Below are 24,508 nucleotides of genomic sequence, written 5' to 3'. Positions count from 1 at the left end.
ATGTATGCACAAGTAAACTTAAAAAATTCTGTGTCTCAGTTTATCTTTTAACACAAATGAAACTGATTAATAACTTTTCTTTTGGCCTGTCGTTATCAGGTTTTATGCTAGTTAAACAAAGTTAGAGAGCATTCCTTCTTTTCCTAGGATCTGAATAAAGTGAACAATCGTTATTAGTTCAAAAATTAGCTAAAACTCAATTATAACCATCTGGTACCTTTTTAATAGTACATATTTTAAGATATATTTAAATTTCATTATAGCTAGTGTTCTGTTCAGGTTTTCTACTTCTTAGTAGAAATTAGTAATTTAAATTTTACTAGAAAATCTACAGTTACCTCTACTGTGGTTATAAAGTTGCACATAGCCTCAAAATTATTTTAAACATTATGTCTATGGTTTAAACTTCCACACTTCTAATGTTTTTGTTTTGATTTAATTTTTTGTTTTGTTTTGTTATTGTTTATCGATATTGTGTTTCATTTATCTTCTAGTACCAAGTTGTGAATTTTAAAAGTCCAGCCCACTTTTTTGTTTTCTAGTTCATCATTTTCAGAATCTATACTGATAGAAGAAATTTTCATATATTGAGGTATGGGGAAATCATTCTGGTTTATACATAATTTGGCCTGAACTTTATGTTCCTGGAACAGCCTTGTGTCCTGTTTATCATACATTACACATCTGCTTTAACCTTTAAAGAAAAAAATGCATGATCCAGAAGTAAAGAATGTCCACTTTGAAGATAAGGATAAAATGCCTCCCTTCCTATAAGCCCATACCACCAGTTCTCCTTTAAAGATAATGTTCCTTTCCCAGACGCCAAGCCTATACTGACTCACTGTGTACGTGCTAATCTGTCTCTTGAAAGCTTGAAGGAAAGTACCCATGTCATGTTTGACGTACGTTCTTTGTTCTGACAAGATATAAAACTATGCTGAAAGCCATGCTTCTCTGGAGCAGTTTCTCAGAACTACTGAGAGGCTATATCCCCTACTATAGTCCTCAGTACAGCTGGAATAAAACTCTCTTCTATTCCTTATTGTAGATGGTTTATTGATTATTTGCATCCACAATAGTTATTCATTTTATATTTGACAAAATTTAATAAGTAATGTTTTATAAGAAGGACATGAAAATGGCCAAAATATAAAGTGATACTCTTTTTGTGTGTGTGTGTGTGTGGTACGTGGGCCTCTCACTGCTGCTGCTTCTCCCGTTGCGGAGCACAGGCTCCGGACGCGCAGGCCCAGCAGCCATGGCTCACGGGCCCAGCCGCTCCGCGGCACGTGGGATCCTCCCGGACCCGGAACCCGTGTCCCCTGCATCGGCAGGCGGACTCTCAACCACTGCGCCTCCAGGGAAGCCCAAGGTGATACTCTTAAAGTAAAAAGAAAAAAACTCACACATCCTAGAAATTAACTACTGTTAACAAATGTTAGTGTGACTTTCCAGCGATCTTATTACCTGTGTCTTTTAATCTATATTTATGTACTTATAAAATGTTTGAAAACAGTATTACATAGTATACAGAGTTTAGTATTGGTATTCCATTCCGTACTCAGGGTTGTCCTTCCTGAATCTCCCCGGGCCCTTCTCAGACTCCCCCACCCTGAACTCTACTGCTTCCCTTCAGACTCTCCCCGCCACGTCCCCAACACGCTAGGCTGGTACTACATTTCCCAGACGCCTTCAGGGTGGGCCCAGCCCCTACCGGGCGTCCCTGGGGCCCCGCCCAAATCGTGCTGAAAAGCCGGGACTGCAGGCTGCAGCGTTCCGGAGTGAGGACTGCACTTCCCGGCGGCGCCCGGGACCTGGGAATGAATTCTCAGCGGAAACTTGAGCACCCCCTTTCCCCGCCTGTGGGCTACATTTCCCAGAAGCCTCCACGGGCCACAACCCTTTCTTACCCCTCCGCAGCCACCTATTGCTACCTCGACCTGTGAGTTCGCCCAGGTTCTTGGAGGATGTTCGCGTGCGGCTGGGCGGTCAGGACTGGGCTTCATTGAAGCTTGGAACACGACGCGACTTGGGGCGGAGAAGACTTGTGCCGGTTCAGGTTCTATTTGGATTTTTTCCCTCTCTGGACTACATTTCCCCGAGGGCTCCGCGGTGTATGCGGATTCCGGCCGAAGTTCGCTGGCCGGTGTGAGTTGCCGGGAGTTCGGACGCAAAGGATCGGGGCATTCCAGGTTGCCTCGCTCACTGGTTTGGGGCGGATTCAATCAGACTGGAGTGAGAGGACCCCGGAGAAGTGGACGGTGAGGAGGCTCGGGGCAGGGCTGGGGTCCTTCGGGAGTTTTAAATATGGGTGGCTGTCGGGCATGTCCAAGCTGCGTGCACGCGCTTGGAAAATAAAGGACGACGGGGAGGGTGGTGCTCTCCAGGCCGCTTGTCCACACTCGGGGGTGGGAGGTATGGGCCGCGCGCCATCACGGGAGGGTGTGGCTTCAGGCTGGCGCGGGGGCGGGCTGGGGATGTCTGGAGGTCAGGGGTCCCGTTGCTGTGTGGCTTCCTGCCTGGGGAAAGTCCGTGAGATACTCCCTGGTGTTGGTTTGTGCGCCAGACGACCGGTGCTCGGCAACCAGTGCCTCGCGGTGCTGTGGTGGGTACTCTATCAAAGCGGGACTCCCTGTGGCTCGGTGTGCGCGCGCCCAATGTGGCCACGTCGCAGACTCTGCCCTTTGGAGCTGGGAATGGCGCCTTCTTTGTACATTTTTGGTGGGCGCTGAGTGGGTTGCGCGGGTGGGTGTGTTCCGGGCGTCTACCTCAGGCCGGGACTGCACTCCCATTGCACTCTCCAGCCCAAGAAGTGGCACAGCTGCAGCCGCTCGCTCTCCAGCGCAGTGAATGGCGCTTCGGGGGCTGTTTATGGTGGTGTCGGGGGGTTTCTAGAGCTTTGGGCTGGGACGCCCTCCTACTTCCACTTCTCTGTTCTTTCACCGTGTGGCCACCAAGGCCCAGGCAGGTGCCCCCAGCTTAAAGGACAGGAATTTGGGATTCTTTTACAGATGAATCCAATTAGGATGTTTCTTGGAGCCACAGATCTGGGCTCAGTGTACGATACTGGGGTCTGAAAATACCCAAAGTCAGGTTCTTATGGAGGAAAGAGGCCACAGTCTGGGAGTCTTTCCCAAGACTCCCATCAGGGCCCCTAAGGTCGCCTGCTCTTCTTTTTGAAGATGAGAGAGGGTGGTGGGGTTGCAGGCTTCTTTGGTTTTGGGCTCCCTCTCAGTGCCTGGGGTGGGGTAGGGATTTGTTCTGACTCGGCCTCCTCTGGGCTCCAGGAAGGAACTGCTGTCTCTTAGTTTCTTAACCATTTTCTACCTTTTTCCTTCTCTAAGAATCCAGAAGAGGAGGAGAAAAGAGCTGCTGTTCATCAAAAGTCATGGCGAAGGTAAGTTGTATTTGCAATTTTCTTCTTGGAAAGGGCTTCTCTGTTTTCAGGACACTATCCTGTTTCAGGATTCTAGCCAAGAGATTTACAGTAGTGATTTGGAGAAAGGGGAAGAGATGGTTTCCTCCTAAACAAGCCAGGAACCTAAACCTGGGCTGTCTGCCTTGCATACATTGTCTTATCTGATCTGGATTTTCCATTTCCCTGGATTTTGTTCAGTGCTATAACAGTCTTGACAGGATGTGCCTCCGTGATTTGGCAGGGAAGTTGAAGAACAGAATAAGTTTAGTTAAGTCTCACTAATTTCTTTGTTGTCCCCTCCAGAGTCACATGCAGTAGCCTATTTACTTCCAGATTTCTAACAGCCTGGAATGCCTGCCTGCCCCCTTCAGATTTAGACATCCCCCCCTCCAAATAGAAATAACCTAATTGCTCTCTTTCTAACGATTAAAGTTATATAGGATTTTTGCAAAAATTTCAAAATTTGAGTAAGTTATTAAAGTTTATGGCCCATGGTCCCACCACCTAGAGGTTAATCACTATTAATGTTTTTAAATTATTTTGTCTGCACGTATGTGTGGGTATGTAATTTTGTTCACAGAATGGGATCATATTACTAATAGAAGCAACTAACTTATTGGGTGTTTACTTTGAGCCACTTGTAGTTTGAAGCTCTTGATATGTGTTATCTTGTTGAATCCACATAACAACCCAATGAGTCAGTTATGACTGTTTTTCATTAATTCAGTGATGCTTTTTTCCCCCACATTTTAACTTCTCTGAAATCAGGATGGGTTTGTCAATTCCCTTTAAGTTATAGTTTCATTGATTGCATTTTTTTCTTTCGTGGTATATAAAGTAATGGTGGCTTTACAGTCAGTGGCATCTCAGATTTTATGAAATATATTATTATTCTAAGTTGACAGATGAGAAAATAGATTCTGTTAAGTCACTTGGTCCAAAATTACAGTTAATAAATGGTACAGTTGGGATTTCTAAATTGCCTACTGATTTCTTTTGCCCATTTGTCAGTTTATACGTTAAGCATATTTTCTCTTTGTCATTTACAGGTTGTTTTAGAAATATTTTTTCACGGTTAATGTATCTTTTGTGTGTTTTTAAGATTCAGAGTTTTCAAAAAATGTTCTCTTTATGTCATGCCAGAAGGTCTTCTCTACAAAAATAGAAAGTCACTCATTTTTCTAAAGTACTTTTGTCTAAACAATTTAATCCTTAAGGTATCTGGTTTGAGATATAACTAGAGAATGTTGGCTGTAAAATTTCTAGTTGATTTTAAAGGATGGCATGGTATTTGTAGTATGTGAGATTCGGAGTTTTTTTTCCTGGATGTGTCTGAGTGTAGGTCTTCCTTTATTAATTCTGTCCACTTGCTTTTCAAGGATTCTTTTCACCCTAAAGACTAAAGAAATATTCTTTCTTTTCTGGATGAATCTGTTTCTTCCTTTCTCTTTGACTTTTCTGAATCCTGTGAGAACTTATTGAATTTGTCTTCCAATTTCCATTCTGGCCAGACCCTTCCTAAGATTCTCAGAAGAGGACTACATTCTCCCCATCAATTCTCAGCATATTTGGGTGAGGAAGAAAGTCTAGCTCCCCTTTGCCCTTCAACCTTCGACTGTCCATTTCTCCCTCTGTTTTCCTCCTCTCCTCAGAGTGATCATTGTCCTTTCACTGTATTAATAAGAGGCTCTGCACTGCATAAAAGCGTAGAGTCTTACCCAATATCCACCATTTATTAGCTCTCAGACCATGGCTTCCTCATAACTTTTGTATAATGTAGTCTACAGGGTTTGGGGAATATGCTGGTAATGGAAATTTACCTGAATGTGCACTTACACCAGCAACCGGGAGGTCCCCAGCTCCTACTTCCTGATCTCCCCAACATTCAGTGCGGTGGCAGATCCCTTTGCATCTGTCCCTTTCCTGCTCCTTTTCGGTCTCGTGCCCTGTGACCTCACTCCACTATCTCTGTGCCAGATGAGACTTTTGTGGAAGTGGGTGATACGTTGATTTAATCGTACTCCTTGGCTCTAGGTTATTCCTCAAAAATAAAATAGTCCAGTTATGTCACTTCCTTTATTCAGTGAATCCCTGTTACTTTCAGGATAAAGCTCTAGCTCTTTCACATTCATTGTTTGTTTACTAAAAAGCACATTCTATATTTACTAGAGCACCAATCCTAGTATTGGAGTAAAGTGGTGAGTAAAGATGGTATGTTGAGTCCTGGCAGAGGTGACTGTCACCCAAGACCTTTCTGTTCTGATCCCTTTGGACTTCTTCAGCATCGCTTCTATCTACTCCTTGCCCAGAATCCCTCACCAGTTACCCCAGTGAACTGTCTGCTCCTCAGACACACAGGATTCAATTAGTCTCCCTCTCTACCTCCAACTTACCATGTTCACTCTGCTTGGAATGCTGCTTGGTCTGTTTTTGTTTGCTGGAGTTCTGTTCCTTTTCAGGGCCCCAGTTAATCTTCTACTTGTTACAGGAAATTCTCCACATACCTCTCAACCTAAGTAAGTCGTTGTACCTCGTTTCCCATAGGAAGTTTCTTCTACTTGTAATCGGAGCTCATGTATCCTGCTTAAAATCCCTGACCTGTGAGGGAATTCCCTGGTGGTCCAATGGTTAGGACTCCACACTTTCACTGCCCAGGGCGCGGGTTCAATCCCTGCTCGGGGAACTAAGATCCCGCAACCCACGTGGCACGGCAAAAAAAAAAAAAAAATCCCTGACCTGTGAGAACCTCTAAAGGTCTCGCGAGCTGATACTTGTTTTCAGTCTCATTGCTCTGCTCCCTCTCTGACTTGACTTTAGCCTTTCTCAGAATGCCCAGTGCTATCTCTGGCCTCCATGGCACAAGAAGCACAAGAGGGGCGCTTATCCCTCACCACCACTTTCTCAGGGTTCTGTGAAGCCTACTTCACTTTCCTGATTATGCTTGCTGCCTCTGAGTGACTGCATTCCCCTGTGTTGCATCTGTTCTTATCACACTGTATTGTAACTCTCGTTAAAAACTGCTTTTATTAAATATTGAATAGTAAAAAAAGTTTATGGTGTGGTGAATGAGTGAACACCCGTATTTAAGAAGTAGAGCATTAAGCATTGTTAAAAACCCCATGTGAGCTGTGAATCATCCCAATCCAATTCCCTTTTCTGCCCTTCAGAGGTAACTGTTATTCTGAATTTTATGTTTTTCTTTCCCTTGCTTTTCTTTACAGTTTTAATCATATGTGTTTATTGTCATTTTAAAATTTGATACAAATAAAATCAAACTGTTTGGAATCTTCTGCAACTTCATTACTTGTCTCTCAACGTATATTCATGAGATTCATTCACATTGTGAATTTATCCTACTGTATAGCCATCCACTGTATAAATATATATTTTTTCTTTCATATTACAGTCATTATTCCTGTGAACATCCTTGAATTTGTCTCTTGGTACCATGCACAAGAATTTCTCTAGTTATATAACTGGAAATGGAATTGTTGGGTCATAGGGTATGTGCATCTTTAATCTCACTAGACATTGCCCAGTTGTTCTAGTGTTTATACCCAGTAATAAATCCTGTTACTTCATATCCTCACCAAATACTTGGTACTGTCAGACTTCAATTTTTACCCATTTGGTAGGCATGAATTGCTATGTTATTCTGAATTTAAATGTGCGTATCTTGGTTTTAAATGAGGTTGAGCCCCCTTTCATGCTTTCTCTTCTCTGAAGTACCATTTCATCTCATTTTCTAATTTTTCTATTGAGTTTTATATTTCCAGTTTTTCGTTCCCTTTAATGCTTTGTAAGCATTCCTTAAATATTGTGGATTGTCAGTCATATGTGCTGTACATGCTTTCTCTCATTTTTTGTCTTGACTTCTAACCTTTAGATAGTAGAAATTCTCAATTTTAATGCCATCAAATTTAACACTGTTTTCCTTTACTAATTTATGTATGTCTTGTTTAAGAAATCTCTTTTCTCCTAAGAGTAAAGATATTTTCCCATAATGTTTTCTATAAATGGTTTTGTTTTGCCTTTTGTGTTTAAGCTTTTAATTCACTTGGGGTTGATTTTTACCATGGTGTATGGCAAGGGTCCAATTTTACTTCTTCCATTTGGATAAATTCTCACAACCACCCTCAGGTTCAATAGCTTATTAGAAAGACCCACAGAACTCACTGAAAGCTACTAATTCATGGTCACATTTATTACAGGGAAAGGATACATTAAAATTAGCCAAGGGATCACTATATTGTACACCTGTAACATATAATATTGTACATCAACTATACTTCGATTAAAAAAAAACTTGCAGTCTTACTGGACAGATAGAACAACAACAGCAACAAAATTAGCCAAGGGAAAAGATGCGTAGGATAGAATCTGAGAGGGTTCCAAACTTGAAGTTTACCTTCCCAATATTGATATGTGACAACATGCAGGGAAGCTCACCTGAGCTCAGTGCCTAGAGTTTTTATTGACGCTTCATTGCATAGGCAAGATTGAATCATTTTCACGTGGTTAAATGCAATCTCCAGCATCTCCCTTCCCTACTTGTCTGGAAGTCAAGCTGCTATCACATAACCCAAAGCCCCAAGGTGCTGATTACATGGTTGGTCTTTCTTGCATGGCCAGCCCCTACCCTACATCGTTTCATTAGCATAAACTAACATATGTGGTCTTGGGGGCCCACCATAAATAATAAAGACACTCCTGTCACTTGGGGAATTCCAAGTGTTTAGAGGTTGTCCTATTAGCTAGACAAAGGCAAGAATCTCTCTTTGGAGGCCAAATTTCTTACTCCACAATCATCCTTTCCTCTCTGTAATTCAGTGGCAATTCTGTCATAAATTAAGTGTGTGTGTATATATATATATATGTGTGTGTGTGTATATATATATATATATATATATATATATATATATATATATACACGCTTTGGTCTATTCTGTCCTTTCTAATCCACTGGTGTGTTTGTTTTTCCCAGCTGGCCTATTTGTCTATCCCTCCACCAAAACCACATTGTCTTAATTAAGACAGCTTGGTAATAATATTTGATATTTGGTAAGTCATGTTCCTCTACCATCATAGTCTTGTCCTCGAAGAGTGACTTAGCTGTTTCTGGCCTTTGGATTCTCCATATAAATTTTAGAGTTGGCTGATCAAGTTACATAGAGATCCAGTTGGGATATCAATTCGTACAACATTGAATCTTTGATCGTTTTGTGGAATGTTGACATTTTTACAGTATTGAGTTTTCCTCTCACTCTATGTGGTATAACTCTGCTGATTTCAGTCTTGTATAATGGTTTCTAATTAAAGTTTTTAATTGGAGTCTTACACGCCTTTTGTTAATTTTATTCCTAGGTATTTTAATATTTTGTGTTTTTTGTGAATGGTATTAATTTTTAGACTAATTTTCTCATTGTTTCTTGTATACAGACATGAAATTGATTTTTAGATAACGATTTTATATCCATCCAACTTGCTGAACTCTCATTTATTGTAATATCTTGTAGGTTCTTTTGGATTTGGGGTCATCTAACTTAGATAATCATATCATTGATGAATAAGGACACTTTTTGTGTGTAAATAATTGTGTTATCTGTAAATATTGATGTTTTCCATTTTTCAGTCTTTATTTGGTGCTAATTCTTGTCTTATCACACTGGCTCCATCTCCCAGAACAGTATTGACTGGTGAGAATGTGGGCACATTTTCTTAGTCCCAGTTTTAGAGAGGATTCCTTTGATGTTTCACTTCTATTTATGATGCTTTCTCTTGGATTTTTGGTTTTTTTCAAGATGTCCTTTATCAGGTTAGAGACATTACTTTTTATTCCTAATTTGCTCTGAATTTTTAATCACGAATGAATATTGAATTCTTTGAAACACCTTTCTACATCTCTTGAGGTGATCTTATGGATTTTCTCTTTTAATTTGCTAATGTGCTTAGTAACTTTAATTGATTTCTAAAATCATTTATACTATGTTATACCAGGAGAAACCTAACTTGGCCATGATGTATTATGATTCTTTTTCATATTGCTGAATTCAGTTTGCTAATAATTTATTTAGAATTTTACATCTGGGCTTCCCTGGTGGTGCAGTGGTTGGGAGTCCGCCTGCCGATGCAGGGAACACGGGTTCGTGCCCCGGTCCGGGAAGATCCCACATGCCGCGGAGCGGCTGGGCCCGTGAGCCATGGCCGCTGAGCCTGTGCGTCCGGAGCCTGTGCTCCACAACGGGAGAGGCCGCAACAGTGAGAGGCCCGCGTACCACAAAAAAAAAAAAAAAAAAAAAAAAAAATTTTACATCTGTAGCATGTGTAAGCTTGGCCTATAATTTCCATTTTTCATAAAATCTTTATGCAAGTTATGTTGTCAAGGTTACTCTAGTCCAAGAGTCAGCAAACTGTGGCCCTGGCCTGTAAGCCAGGAATGTTTTCTACATTTTTAAATGGTTAGAAAAAAAATAAAAGAAGAATAATATTTTATGACATATGAAAATGGTATAATTTAGATTTCAGTCTCCATAAGTAAGGCTTTATTGGAACATAGCCGCACTCATTCATTCATGTAATGTCTACGGCTACTTCCATGCCCCTGTGAGAGTAGAGTAGTTACAAGAGACAGTAATGACCCACAGACTTTAAAATATTTACTTGGGCTTCCCTGGTGGCGCACTGGTTAAGAATCTGTCTGCCAATGCAGGGGACATGGGTTTGAGCCCTGGTCCGGGAAGATCCCACACGCTGCGGAGCAGCTAAGCCCGTGCACCACAATCCTGTGCTCTAGAACCCGCGAGCCACAACTACTGAAGCCCGCGCGCCTAGAGCTCATGCTCCGCAACAAGAGAAGCCACCGCAATGAGAAGCCTGCGCGCAGCATCAAAGACCCAATGCAGCAAAAATAAATAAATAAATAAAATTTTAAACATAAAATATTTACTTTCTGTCCCTTTATAGAAAAAGTTTGCTGACTTCTGGTCTAGCCTCATAAAATATGTCATAGTGTTCCCTTCTTTTCTTTTTTCTTCTTCCCTTGGTTGGATGGGGGGAGGCTTTGAGTGCAGTGTTAATCATAATCTTCACTTCATGGCACATTGTTATTGGTCTGGGCAAGGTTGTTCACTTGTTCTGATTATTTATTTACTTCTCTTCCATTCCATTTCCCACCCACCCCCCATAGGCAATCCTATTAAGGTACATCTTTTTATTAGTATGTATTCATGAAAAATGTTTCTGTCTTGTCTTAAAGTCCAGTGTGGTCAGTTTTTCTGAATCTTCCAGATATGATTGAGATGATTATTATTTGAGTTGGGTGCATTTTTCTGTATGTGGCCAATAAATCAAGCTCACTAGTTTTATTATTTAAGTGTTCTCTATTTTTACTGACTTTTTATCTGTGTTATCAGTTATTTTGAGAGGTATGTTAAATCTCCCATAATGATGAGGGTTTATCTGTCATAATTCTGTTCCTTTTTGTTTTGTGTGTATGTACTATATATATTTATTATTTAGGTGTGTACACGTTATCTACTAGCCTTTTACTTCCAGTCTTTCTGGATGTTTATGTTTTGGATGTGTCTCTTATAAACAGCATATAACTGGGCTTTGGTTTTTGACCAACTGTATCTTTTAATGAGAGCATATAGTCTATACAGTAGTTGTAATTACTGACATAATTGAAAGTATCTTTGTTGACTTAGTTTGTGCTTTTTATTTTACCTTTTCTGTATTTTATTATCTCATTCCCTTTTCCCTTCTGTGAGTTTGAAAGTTATGAACTGTGTTTGTTTATTTATTGGTTACCTTAGACATTTTAACATACTTTTCTTACCAGTGTCTGAAACTAAAGAACATCTTTATGCTCTTGCTGAATAGTATAAGGAAGTAGATATTCCAGCTGATCAAGCAACTTATATTGTAGTCAGGTATTTTTCTTTCATTGTTTTTTTTTAGTCCATAAAACATTTTTATTATTTTATATATTGAATGTTAGCTTAGTTTATCCACTTTTTGCCATTTTAAAGAACGGCACCATTCACCATTCTTACATCTCAAACCCTCTATCTGGGAACACTTTCCTTTAGTTGGAAGTACATACATTAATGAATTTCTGTTCTTTTGGCTTTTTGAAAATGTTTTTTTTGTCCTCCCTTGTGAGAGAGAATTTTTATTCTGTCATCTCTGATTTACATTGTTGCTGTTGAATAGACATCTGTCAATCAGACTTATTCTTTTGTAGACAATGTCTTTAATATCAAATTACTTTTAACATAGTCTCTGTTTTTAATGCTCTTCAGTTTTTATATAATTGCCCTGGATTTCTTTTTATTTATTGTTTGAGACTCATTTGGCTTCTGAATAATGCTTTCTTTTGCCAGTTGTGAAAATTTCTTAGACATTATGTCTTCAATTACTACCTTTTTCAGTCCTTTCTCCTTTTTTCTTCTAGAACTCTAGTTAGATATCTGTTAAACCTTCTTGCTTTATCTTCTTAACCTCTTATACTTTCCCCCATTGTCTTTGATAGCATTCTGCATAATTTCTTTTTAAATATTTCAGCCCAGTAATTTTTCTCTTCAGAGATATTTATTCCAGCCATTGTATGATTTAATTTTAGGTATTGTGTTTTTTATTCTAGAAGTTTTAAATTTTTTTCTTTTAAATCTACCTGTTATCTTTGTGGAGTTTTGTTTCTTAATACCTTACCCCCTTTTTAAAAATCATATACCTGCGTTATCTGCATAATATGTAAATTTTTGCAGGTGTGATATTTTCCCTCCAACATTTTATTATGGAAATTTTCAAATATAATGAAAGTTGAAATAGTTGATTTTCCTGCCTCTTGGATCATGGAATTATGCCTCTTTGCATGTTTCATTTTTATTTAATTTTTTATTTAGGTGAAATTCACATAGCATACAATTAATCATTTTAAAGTGTACAGTTCGGTGGCATTTAGTTCATTCACAGTGTTGTGTTGTTTTATTATTTTTGACTCTTTGGTCATTTTCCTTGGAATTCTACCCATGGATTCTTGAGGTCTGGGTGAAGGTTGTTCCTCTAGGACACATCTGGGCTTGCTTCTTCCAGGAGCACCGCCAAACCAGAACCACGTTAAAGTAGATTCATAGATGGTAGGTTTTTTAGATTCATTTTAGTAATAGGAATGTGAGCTGAGACCTGTGTGAGGGCTAATTTGTGGTTACAGTTCCTCCGGGGAGAATATTTTCCTTTCACCAGCAGCCAGAGTTCAAGTCAGGCAGTTTTCCTTGTAGCCCCTGAGAATGGGAGTGCTGCTTCTACTTTTTCCTTACTCTGAGGGCCTGGTCCTAGAGGTCCCAGGTCTTTGCAGTGCAGAACCAATACATTATGGACAGTTGGATTCCCTGGGGTTCAGGGAAAGCAAAGGTTTGTTATTCTCCTTCAAGTCAAGAAAGAGAAAGAGACTCTGTGCGTGTGTGTGTACACACTGGGTTGCCAAAAGCAGGAAGATAGGAACAGAGGAGGAAAGAGGAAAATTCATTTTCAGTCTTTTGGGAACTCTGAGGTCAGTGTGGTGACTCAGGGCTGCTCTTGCTTCTTCTTCCTTTGCCTTTTTAAGCTTTCTTTTCTCTTAGATGAGCCCAGGAGATAAATGATCTGGTTTTGCAACCCTAAAAGCCATTGTTTATATGAACTGATGTTTCTTCTCTCCTTTGAAAGCATTTTTTATTCTGGAAGATTTCAACAGTGGATTTCTTTTTCCTGAAACTGCCTGCCTCCCTGAGCCTTTCCAAGGGACTTGTTCCCCACTTCTTCCTATTCCAATGAGTGATGCTACCAAAGGCTGCTGTCCCATAAGTGTCTCTCTGTTCTTCAACAAATGTTTAGCTATTTATTCAGAAAACCCCTTAGCATTCCATAAGTGCTTATCCTTCTACCAGGAGTACTGATGGAATGGGGAAATCAACCCTTGCTGAAAATTTTGTACCTCCTTGTTCGAGCTGTGCTTTGATGAAGTGGAGGTGATTCATTAAATGAGATTCCATGTTGCAAACCTGGGTTTTCCAGATAAACAAGAAGGTAATTGACACTGATTTGTTGCATTCTCAGTATTTGCCCGTGTCTTTAGCTTTGAGATTTTTTTTGACTGGGAATATGATAGATTCAGTATATGAAGTTATGTGATATTCCAAGGAGTCCGTGGGTCCATTTTGAACTTGTGTGGTGTATACTCATCTTGGGTCACATCAATGTGAGTCTGGATCTTACTTCATCAGTCCTGGTAGTTCTGGACCAAGGAGAGTATAGTTAGGGACAACTTATTGTAACAGGAACAGTTTAACCAGATGCATAAATTATTGAGAAGTAACGACTCTTGTACCGCAAGAGAACTTGTTTAAGCTAGTGCTGCAAAATAAGAACATTGAATACATAAGATGGGGCATCATACAGCCAATGAAAATTATGTCTATTTATAGTGACAAGTAAAACAGCTAGAATTGAATATGAGCCTGAGTTTTTAAGAAATAAAATCACATAAGTTATATCCAAATCCTATGTTCAGAGAGAGAGATTTTTAAAGATATCTGTGAATTCTTCAGACTTTTTTTTTCTGTTCACGTGGCTTGTGGGATCTTAGTTCCCCTATTAGAGATTGAACCCAGGCCCTTGGCAGTGAGAGCGCTGAGTCCTAACCACTGGACAGCCAGGAAATTCCTGAATTCTTCAGACTTCTAAACAAATTTTTAAAATGAGAGAATGGAAGGAGATGGTCACAGTGTTATGTGCTGAACATAGCATGTGCTATGTACATGTACGTACAGCTTCATTTAATTGGAAGACACCAATTATCTGGACTCTATCCACCCAGGCCTGGGAATAAACAATGGAAGAGGATAATGCCGAGAGGTTATATCTGTAGTAGCAAGCATGTTTAAGAATCATTTGTACAACACAAGGAATGTAACTAATATTTTATAATAACTATAAATGGAATATAACTTTTAAAAATTGTGGATCACTGTTATATACGTGAAACATATAATTTGTACATCAACTGTATTTCAATTTAAAAAAAAAATGATGTGTGCACCAAGAACGTGTGCTGTGATCATCCTTGTTTCCACACTGACCTATCCATGTTTTCTTTCTTTTTTTTCCCTAATAGAAGTATAATCAATTTATTGATACAATGTTGTGTTAGTTTCAGGTGTACAGCAAAGTGATTCAGTTATACATATATTTTTTTCAGATACTTTTCCCTTATAGGTTATTATAAAATATTGAGTGTAGTTCTCTGTTCTATACAGTAGGTACTTATTGATTATCTATTTTATAAAGCGTAGTGTATATATGTTAATCCCAAACTCCTAATTTATCTCTCCCCCACCCACCTTTCCCCTTTGGTAACCATAAGTTTGTATTCTATATCTGTGGGTTTATTTCTGTTTTGTATATAAGTTCATTTGTATCTTTTAAAAAATCTATTTATTTATTTTTATAAATTTATTTTATTTTTGGCTGTGTTGGGTCTTTCGTGCTGCGTGCGTGCTTTTTCTACTTGCGGCGAGCGGGGCTACTCTTTGTTGCAGTGCGTGGGCTTCTCATTGTGGTGGCTTCTCTTGTTGCAGAGCATGGGTTCTAGGCGTGCAGGCTTCAGTAGTTGCAGCATGTGGGCTCAGTATTTGTGGCTCGCAGGCTCTAGAGTGCAGGCTCAGTAGTTGTAGCGCACGGGCTTAGTTGCTCCACGGCATGTGGGATCTTCCCAGCCCAGGGTTTGAACCCATGTCCCCTGCATTGGCAGGTGGATTCTTAACCACTGCGCCACCAAGGAAGCCTGTATCCTTTTTTTTTAGATTCCACATATAAGCAGTATCATATGATATTTGTCTTTCTCTGTCTGGCTTACTTCACTTAGTATGATAATCTCTAGGTCCATCCATGTTGCTACAAATGGCATTATTTCATTCCTTTTTTATGGCTGCGTAATATTCCATTGTATAAATGTACCACATCATTTTTATCCATTTATCTGTAGATGGACATTTAGGTTGCTTCCATGTCTTGGCTATTGTCAGTAGTGCTGCAGTGAACACTGGGGTGCATGTATCTTTTCGAATTATGGTTGTCTCTGGATATATGCCCAGGAGGGGCTTGCAGGATCATATGGTAGCTCTGTTTTTAGTTTTTTAAGGAACCTCCATGCTGTTTTCCATAGTGGCTGTATCAATTTACATTCCCACCAACAGTGTAGGAGGGTTCCCTTTTCTCCACACCCTATCCAGCATTTATTCTTTGTAGACTTTTTTTTTTTTCCGGTACACGGGCCTCTCACTGTTGTGGCCTCTCCCGTTGCGGAACACAGGCTCCGGACGTGCAGGCTCAGCGGCCATCGCTCACGGGCCTAGCCACTCCACGGCATGTGGGATCTTCCTGGACCGGACCACGAACCTGTTTCCCCTGCATCGGCAGGCGGACTCTCAACCACTGCGCTACCAGGGAAGCCCTCTTTGTAGACTTTTTGATGATGGCCATTGTGACCGGTGTGAGGTGATCCCTCATTGTAGTTTTGATTTGCATTTTTCTAATAATTAGCGATGTTGAGCATCTTTTCATGTACCTTTTGGCCAGCTGTATGTCTTTTTTGGAGAAATGTCTATTTAGGTCTTCGGCCCATTTTTGGATTGGGTTGTTTGTTTTTGATATTGAGCTGTTGACTTACTCATGTTGAAAGGTCCAGCACATCCTGTTTTCCCAACGGCGTTCCCCTATTGAATTGCTTTTTCAAAATTTCTTTTATTTTATTGTAAAGATTTTGCCTGTTAATTTCTGTGTATTTTTATCTGTGGTTTCAGGACTTGAAATTCAAAGATGTGGCCATTTACTTCACTCAAAAGGAGTGGGAGTGCTTGCACTCTGCTCAAAAGGATTTGTACCGAGATGTGATGTTGGAGAATTATAATATCCTGATCTCACTGGGTAAGTTTACCTGCCCTCCAGAATTCAGAATTGGCCTTCTGGAATTTTTATGTTTATTGTTATAAATTTCTTGTGAGTGCCTCCCAAGTGCTTGACTGAATTAATGATTCTTGCTTACCAAAGAACGCTTTTTGTGCCTTGTGAAGTTAGAAATTGGCTGCTCCATCAGACTTTATCTTCTTCATCCTTTCCTCTGACCCTTAATTTACTTACTCCTCTTTCCTGATAATCATGGACTGATTTTAATTCTGGGACACTCACAACATAACTTGGTCCTTTTTTTCTTTCTTGAACAGGATTTTCTGATTCTAAGCCAGATGTGATCTCCTTATTGGAGCAGGGGAAGGAACCTTGGATGGTTAACAGCAAGGAGACAAAAGAATGGTGCCCAGGTGAGTAATGGTTACTCATATGGGAAAGGCCATGGCAGGTGGTCACCCACCTGGCCTGTGACAAGGCAGGCAGCACTTCTGAGATGTTGGTAGGAAAGCTCCCTGGAAAGCCTGAGATCTGGAGAAGAAAGTAAGGATGTTTCAGCATGAGGCCCCAAATTTTCATTCCACTTACCACTTTCATGCTACCCTTGCTCTTATTCCTTCTGATTTCAGGAAGGAAGTGCCTTCCTCTTTCCCACGAGACAACCATTTACCCTGCACTTTGGGTCCAGTTTTGTCCTGACTTAAAAGTAGCTCTGTTGAGATATAATTGGCATATCATAGAATTCATTCATTTAAAGATACAGTTCAGTGGCTTTTAGTATATTCAGAGTTTTGCAACCATGACAACAATCTAATTTTAAAACATTTTCCTTTACCCCAAAATGAAATCCCATACCCATTAGTGGTCACTCCCCACACCCAGCCCTACGCAACGACTAATCTGCTTTCTGTCTATAGAGCTGGCCGTTCTAGACATTTCATATTAATGAAATCGCACAGTACGTAGTCTTTGTGACTGGCTTTTACAATTAGCAGAATGTTTGTTTTCAAGGTTCGTACATGCTGTAGCATATACTACTACTTCATTTCTTTATATTGCCAAATAGTATTCCATGTTGTGACTATAGCACATTTTGTTTATCCATTCATCAAATGATGGACATTTGGATGGTTTTCCACTTTTAGGCTACTATGAATAATGCTTCACTTTTCCTAGTTTGTCAAATGTGTTTATCATGAAAGGGTTTTAGAATACTTTTGTTAACTGCTTTTTCTACAAATACTGAGATATGTGGTCTGTATCCTTTGTTCTATTAATATGGTATATTGCATTGATACATTTTGGGGTATTAAACCAACTTTGCATTGCCCAGGTAAATCACACTTGGTCATGATTTATTACCCTTTCAATTTGTTGGTGGATTTAGTTTGGTTTTATTTGTTGAGGATTTTTGTGTCTATATTAAGTAAGGGATATTGATCTATAGTTTTCTTGTGATGCCTTTTTCTGGTTTTGATATCAGGGTAATAGTGGCCTGAGAATTCATTGGAAAGTATTCCCTCCTCTTCTGTTTTTTTGAAGTGTTTGTGAGGGATTTGTATTTGAAGTGTTTGTGAACGATTTGTATTAAGTTTTCTTTAAGTGTTTAGTAGAATTCAGCAGTGAAGCCATCTGGTCCTGGGTTTTTCTTTGTGGGAAGGTTTTTTTATTATTTTTTATTTTATTTATTTTTTTGGCTGTGTTGGGTCTTCGTTGCTATGCGCAGGCCCCCTCTAGTTGTGGCCAGCAGGGGCCACCCCTCTCTGGGGTGTGCTGGCTTCTCCCTGCGGTGGCCTCTCCCGTTGCGGAGCATGGGCTCTAGGCGCACGGGCTGGGAAGATTTTTAAATTACTGTTCAATCTCTTTGTAGGCCTATTCATATGTTCTCTTTCCTCTTGAGTTAGTTTTGGTAGTTGTCTTTCTAGGAATTTGTCCATTTCATCTAAGTGATCTAATTCGTTACATATAGTTGTTCATAGTATTCCCTAGAAATTCTTTTAATTTCTGTAATGTTGGTAGTAATATCCCCACTTTCATTCCTGGTATTATTATGAATCTTCTTTTTTCCTTGGTCATTCTAGCTAAAGTTTGTCAGTTTGTTGTTTTCAAAGAACCAACTTATAGTTATGTTGATTTTCTCTATTTTTTTTCTATTTTATTTATCTTCTCTCTTTATTTCCTTCCTTCTGGTATCTTTGGGTTTAGTTTGCTCTTCTTTTTCTAGTTCCTTAGGTGTATAAGATAGATTATGGATTTGAGATCTTTTGTGGTTTTAATATAGGCAATTTAAGCTGTACATTTCCCTTTAAGACCTGTTTTAACCATATCCCATGAGTTTTGGTATGTTGAGTTTTCATTTCATTCATACTGAAAAGTATTTTCTAATTTCTCTTGTAATTTCTTCTTTGTTTCATTGGTTTTTTAAGAGTATGTTGTTTTCTGTTTCCTTGTTGATCTGGCAAGTCGACCTATCTATTATTGAAAATAGAGCATTAAAGTCTTCAATTTGTTGAATTGCCACTTTTCCCCTTTAATTCTGTAGGTTTTTGCCTCCATGTATTTTCGGGCTCTATTATTAGGTGCATATATACTTATAACTGATACATAATTTCCTGATGGATTGACCTTCCTATCATTATATAGTAATTATAAAATTATAAAATTGTCATTATAAAATGGTCAATTATAAAATTTCCTTTGTCTCTAGTTATAATTTTTTTGTCTTAAAGTCTGTTTTGTCTGATAATAGTAGTTATTGAAGCTCACTTTTTTAATTGAAGTATAGTTGATTTACAATGTGTTAATTTCTACTGTACAGCAGAGTGATTCAGTTATACATATATATACATATTCTTTTTCATATTCTTTCCATTATGGTTTATCACAGGATATTGAATATAGTTCCCTGTGCTGTACAATAGGACCTTGTTGTTTATCCATTCTCTGTATAATAAGTTTGCATCTGCTAATCCCAAACTCCCAATCCATCCCTTCCCACACCCACCCCCTTTGGCAGCCACAAGTCTGTTCTCTATGTCTGTGAGTCTGTTTCATATATAAGTTCATTTGTGTCATATTTTAGATTCCACATATAAGTGATACATATGATATATATCTTTCTCTTTCTGACTTACTTCATTTAGTATGATAATGTCTAGGCCCATCCATGTTGCTGCAACAACATGGATGGACATTATTTCATTCTTGTTTTATGGCTGAGTAGTAGTCCATTGTATATGTACCACATCTTCTTTACCCATTCCTCTGTCAATGGACATTTAGGTTGCTTCCATGTCTTGGCTATTGTAAATAGTGCTGCAGTGAACATTGGGGTGCATGTATCTTTTCAAAGTATTGTTTTCTCCAGATATATGCCCAGGAGATGATGGCCTTTTTGATGATGGCCATTCTGACCAGGATGAGGTGGTACCTCATTGTAGTTTTGATTTGCATTTCTCTAATAATTAACAGTGTTGAACATCTTTTCATGTACTTGTTGGCCATCTGTATGATCTATTTAGGTCTTCTGCCTATTTTTTGATTAGGCTGTTATTGAGTAGGATTACATTGATTTTTATTGTTGTGTAAAACTGTCAGTATTCTAGGACACTGGTGTAGGCACATGAACAGATTTGCTCTAATGGCACAGGCTTGCTTCTCTGTTAACTGCCATATGCATCAGAAGTGATGTAGGGAGAGCATTTTGAAGCTGGGCAGGAATCAGGAGCAGGAAGACACCTCTATCACCTGTTAAACAATTAGAAGCATGGAGTGATAAGTGAATCTCAAGTCACTCTCCTAATCTCATTATCTTTAGCTTATTTCTCTTTATTTCCATTTAAATACGCTTAATCTACTGATTAGTTTATTTAACATTAATTAAACTGTATGCTGGGGTTGGTTATATCACGGAGCATACAATAAGTATTATGTTAGTTCTAGGCCACTTAGGGAGAAATTATACCAGTAGATAAACTGATGAACAAATATGTAATTCCAGAACTGAGAAAAAGATCGAGGGCAAAGAACAGGATACATGACAGAAAATTAAGATATTTAGAATGAGAGAAACTGGCCATGGAGAGATCCTGGAACACAAAACATTCATGGAATATGAAACATTTCCTGAAAGGGTCTAAGATGAGAAAGTAATTGGCATGATATGGGAGTCAAATGGATGCCAGTATAGTGAGCTCATGGTGAGTCAAGGTGAGAGCACCTCAAAATGAAGGTGAATAGGGAAGCAGGGACCAGATACTACAGAATTTTGCAGGTCTGGTAGGGAATTTTGTATTTTTTTTGAAGTGCACTGGGAAAGGCACTGTATTTAAACATTGAGTGCCACACTTTGAGTTGCCTCAATCAGTGAGGGAGATTAAAAAAATAAAAACGAATGGCCATTCACTCACCAAACAGTCATTGAGTATTTACTCTGTATAGGTACAGTGAAGGGTGAGCAGACAATACAGAAATAAGCAAGTTAAAATATAATCTGTTGAGTTTAGAGGTGAAGTATACTAATGTCTGCAAGATGGATTGATGGATGGAGGGGTAGATAGATGTGTGAAAACACAAATAGAGCCAAATGTTTATTGTAGAATCTAGCTAGTGGGAATATGGGGGTTCCCTGTTTGATTCTTTTCATTTTTCTTTATGTTTGAAAGTTTTTGTAATAATGTTGGAGAAATAGATTAAATGACATGTGTACTGCAGAAAAATGCAGTAAGTAGAGGGATGAGCGTCCTGTTTTGTAAAGTGTGGTCTCTTGGGGAATCCCCAGGTGGCCCAGTGGTTAGGACTCGGTGCTTTCATTGCCAGGGCCCAGGTTCAATCCCTGGTTGGGGAACTGAGATGCCGTGGGGCATGGCCAAAAAAAAAAATAGTGGTCTCTTAAGTCAGCGTTTGCATAGAGGTCAGAATGAAGTAATTGAATGACCCGTATTGATATCTAAGGGAAGATATTTGCAGGCAGAGTTTCTGAAGGAGAGGTGTGCTTGGCAAGTTTGACCATCCAGTTGGTCAGGGAGCTGGAACAGAGTCAGCTGAGGGGAGGAGATAGCCAGTGAGGTTAGAATGAGGTAGTGCAGGACAAGTTCAGGGAAGGCCCTGTAGATCACAGGAGGATTTTGACTTTTACTCTGCATGAGAGGGAAATACAGTGGAGAATTTTGAGCAGAAGAATGGCATGATCTAGCTTATTTTAAGAAGAACAGTACAGCCACTGTGTTGGGTGTGGAATATAAGGAGGAAGTAGGGAGATACTCCAGGATAGTGTTTTGTTAATCTTGATGAGAGATGGCTTTGGACAACATGATCGCCACTAGAGATACTAGTAGAAGTAGTCAAAACCTGGATATATTTGAGGCTAGAGATGAGAAGATTTGCTGTTAGATAATGTCCTACTCCTTTAGATTCTCATTTAGTTGGTTGGGTCCTGGACATTATATTTTTAACAGGTTCCCCAGCTGATTCTGATTCTTACCAGAGGCAAAGAATCACCTCCTTCACAAGCTCCCCTCATTTTCTCTGTTCTTATTCCCCCCAACCCTTTTTTCAAGTTGCAATGCAGTGTTAAGAGTTTACATTATTCACTATTTTTAGTTTGTCATTTCTACCTTAGAACTTTCCTTTCTCCTGCAACATGAAAATACCCACTATTTTCTTTGTTATCTTACAGATTGGGAGTCTAGAAGAGAAACCAAGATGCTAAAGGAGGACAGTTATGAAGTTCAGTCATTTCAACCAGAGATAACAAAAAGACTTACAAACTCTACCCTTGAGTATACTAGGGTCAGAAGTAACAGAGAAATCAGATGCCACTTGGAGAGGCTACAGGAAGGACGTTTCAGACAAGCCACAATAACCTCTGAAAAAAGATCCACTTCCATTCAGCGCACAGATCGTAGAACACCTCAGACAACTCATACTGGAGCAAAATCCTGTGAATCCAAGGAATGTAAGACTTTCAGGTACCAATCACACCATAGTCAACATGAAGGAAGTCATAATAAGGAAAAAGAATCTAAATGTGGAGAATGTGGGAAAGCCTTTAATAGTAGGTCAGACTTGATTAAGCATCAGAGAATTCATGAAAGCAAAAAAAGTGATGAAAATAAGAAATGTGCCTTTATTCGTGATGCTCAGATTACTAAATCTCAGAGCATTAATACTGCCGAGAAACCTCATAAATGTAAGGAATGTGGGAAAGCCTTTCATTCTAACTCGCAACTTAGTAAACATCAAAGGATTCATATAGATGAGAAACCCTATAAGTGTACAGAGTGTGGAAAGCCATTTCCATCTACCTCACAACTTAATTTACATCAGAGAATTCATACTGATGAGAAATACTATGAATGTAAGGAGTGTGGGAAAGCCTTTACCCGTCCCTCACACCTTATTCGACATCAGAGAATCCATACTGGTGAGAAACCCTATAAGTGTAAGGAATGTGGGAAAGCTTTTCGTTATGACACACAACTTAGTCTTCATCAGATAATTCATACTGGTGAAAGACGCTATGAATGTAAGGAATGTGGGAAGGTCTATAGTTGTGCCTCACAACTGAATCTACATCAAAGAATTCATACTGGTGAGAAACCTCATAAATGTAAGGAATGTGGGAAAGCTTTTATCTCTGATTCACATCTTGTCCGACATCAGAGTGTTCATACTGGTGAGAAACCATATAAATGTAAGCAATGTGGGAAGTCTTTTCGTCGTGGCTCAGAACTTACCAGACATCAGAGAGCTCACACGGGTGAGAAACCTTATAAATGTCGGGAATGTGAAATGGCCTTTACTTGTAGCACAGAACTTATCCGACATCAAAAAGTTCACACTGGTGAGAGACCCCATAAATGTAAGGAATGTGGGAAGGCTTTTATTCGAAGGTCAGAACTTACTCATCACAAGAGGAGTCATAGTGGTGAAAAACCCTATGAGTGTAAAGAATGTGGGAAGGCCTTTAGTCGTGGCTCAGAACTTAGTCGACACCAGAAGATTCATACTGGTGAGAAACCCTATGAATGTAAGGAATGTGGGAAAGCCTTTATTCGTGGCTCACACCTTAGTCAACATCAAAGAATTCATACAGGACAGAGGAGTGAATGAAGGCATGTGGGAAGCTTGGAATTTAATTGACACCTGGAAATTCATACTAGTAAAACACAAACAAAACCCCCTCTAATTGTAAGGAATATGGGAAAGCATTTAAGGATAACAACTTAATATCAGAGTTCATACTGTGGATGTGAGGGAGTCCAGAATTGATATTTGTTACTGATTTAAAACCTTATAAATGTTATGAATTGCGAGGGGTGTATTTGTGTTTCAGAATTTATTAGACATTAATCAATTGGTGAAAAAGTGAAAAACTCCATGAATATAAAGAAAGTGGAAAGGCTTATTAGGAAAGCAGTGTTAGAGACATTAATCATTCTAACTTTTCTCAACATCGAGGGTCAATTAGCCCTTATGGGAAATCAGAAGTCATATTATAAATATTTATATGGAGCACCAATTTGCTTTAGCTAACTAATTATTCATCTGATAATTCATACTAGAGGAAGGCTACATTGTTAAAAATGCAGCAGATTCTTCCATTCCATTCAACTCTTGTTAAATGTTTGCAAGCTCTGAACTGAATCAGAGTGGGAAAGGATTTAACCAATATTTAGTGTTTACTTGGCTTCACCATTATTACTCATTTCTTATAGGGCTAATGACTTAACCAAATTCTCTCATTTATCAATTAGTAATATTAGAACCATATTTCTTAGTAGTATTGCATACATTGTATCCCTTAGAATAGTGTCTGGTTCATATTGAAAGTGTGTTAAATAAGAGGGGCTTTATTCTTTTTTGAGGTACGTGGACCTCTCACTGTTGTGGCCTCTCCCGTTGCGGAGCACAGGCTCCAGACACGCAGGCTCAGCGGCCATGGCTCACGGGCGCAGCCGCTCCGCGGCATGTGGGATCTTCCCGGACCGGGGCACGAACCCGTGTCCCCTGCATTGGCAGGTGGACTCTCAACCACTGCACCACCAGGGAAGCCCTAGAGGGGCTTTATTCTTAATTTTGTTTTCCTAATTGTGTATTAGAGATCATATGAGAGGAAGGCCTTATGTGTGCAGTGACTATATG

At 39.3% G+C, this 24,508-nt stretch overlaps 1 protein-coding gene across 2 annotated transcripts; it reads left to right on the top strand.

Moving 5' to 3' along the window:
- Positions 1-1,790: 1,790 nt before the first annotated feature.
- On the top strand, positions 1,791-24,307 carry LOC113605530 (zinc finger protein 568-like). 2 transcript variants are annotated; one of them, XM_027078958.1, is made up of 5 exons: positions 1,791-2,261; positions 3,345-3,397; positions 16,261-16,384; positions 16,681-16,776; positions 22,041-24,307. In XM_027078958.1, the coding sequence occupies exons 2-5, from the start codon at positions 3,389-3,391 to the stop codon at positions 23,474-23,476; spliced, it is 1,665 nt and encodes a 554-aa protein (XP_026934759.1). In that variant the 5' UTR covers positions 1,791-2,261; positions 3,345-3,388; the 3' UTR covers positions 23,477-24,307. The 2 variants fall into 2 exon arrangements, with proteins under 2 accessions (XP_026934759.1, XP_026934760.1); XM_027078959.1 differs by lacking the exon at positions 1,791-2,261 and adding an exon at positions 2,487-2,605.
- The last annotated feature ends 201 nt before the right edge of the window (positions 24,308-24,508 follow it).

This window comes from Aethalodelphis obliquidens, unplaced genomic scaffold, assembly GCF_003676395.1.
Source record: "Aethalodelphis obliquidens isolate GAN/ISIS:26980383/991018 unplaced genomic scaffold, ASM367639v1 scaffold43, whole genome shotgun sequence".
NCBI classification, from domain to species: domain Eukaryota; kingdom Metazoa; phylum Chordata; class Mammalia; order Artiodactyla; family Delphinidae; genus Aethalodelphis; species Aethalodelphis obliquidens.
The sequence above is the reverse complement of the archived record's forward strand: the minus strand, read 5'-3'. Positions and strand labels throughout refer to the sequence as shown.

Coding starts and splice junctions, on each gene's coding strand:
- LOC113605530 (XM_027078958.1), top strand. Junction 16,385..16,680: donor TAATATCCTGATCTCACTGG/GTAAGTTTACCT, acceptor TTTCTTGAACAG/GATTTTCTGATTCTAAGCCA. Junction 16,777..22,040: donor GACAAAAGAATGGTGCCCAG/GTGAGTAATGGT, acceptor GTTATCTTACAG/ATTGGGAGTCTAGAAGAGAA.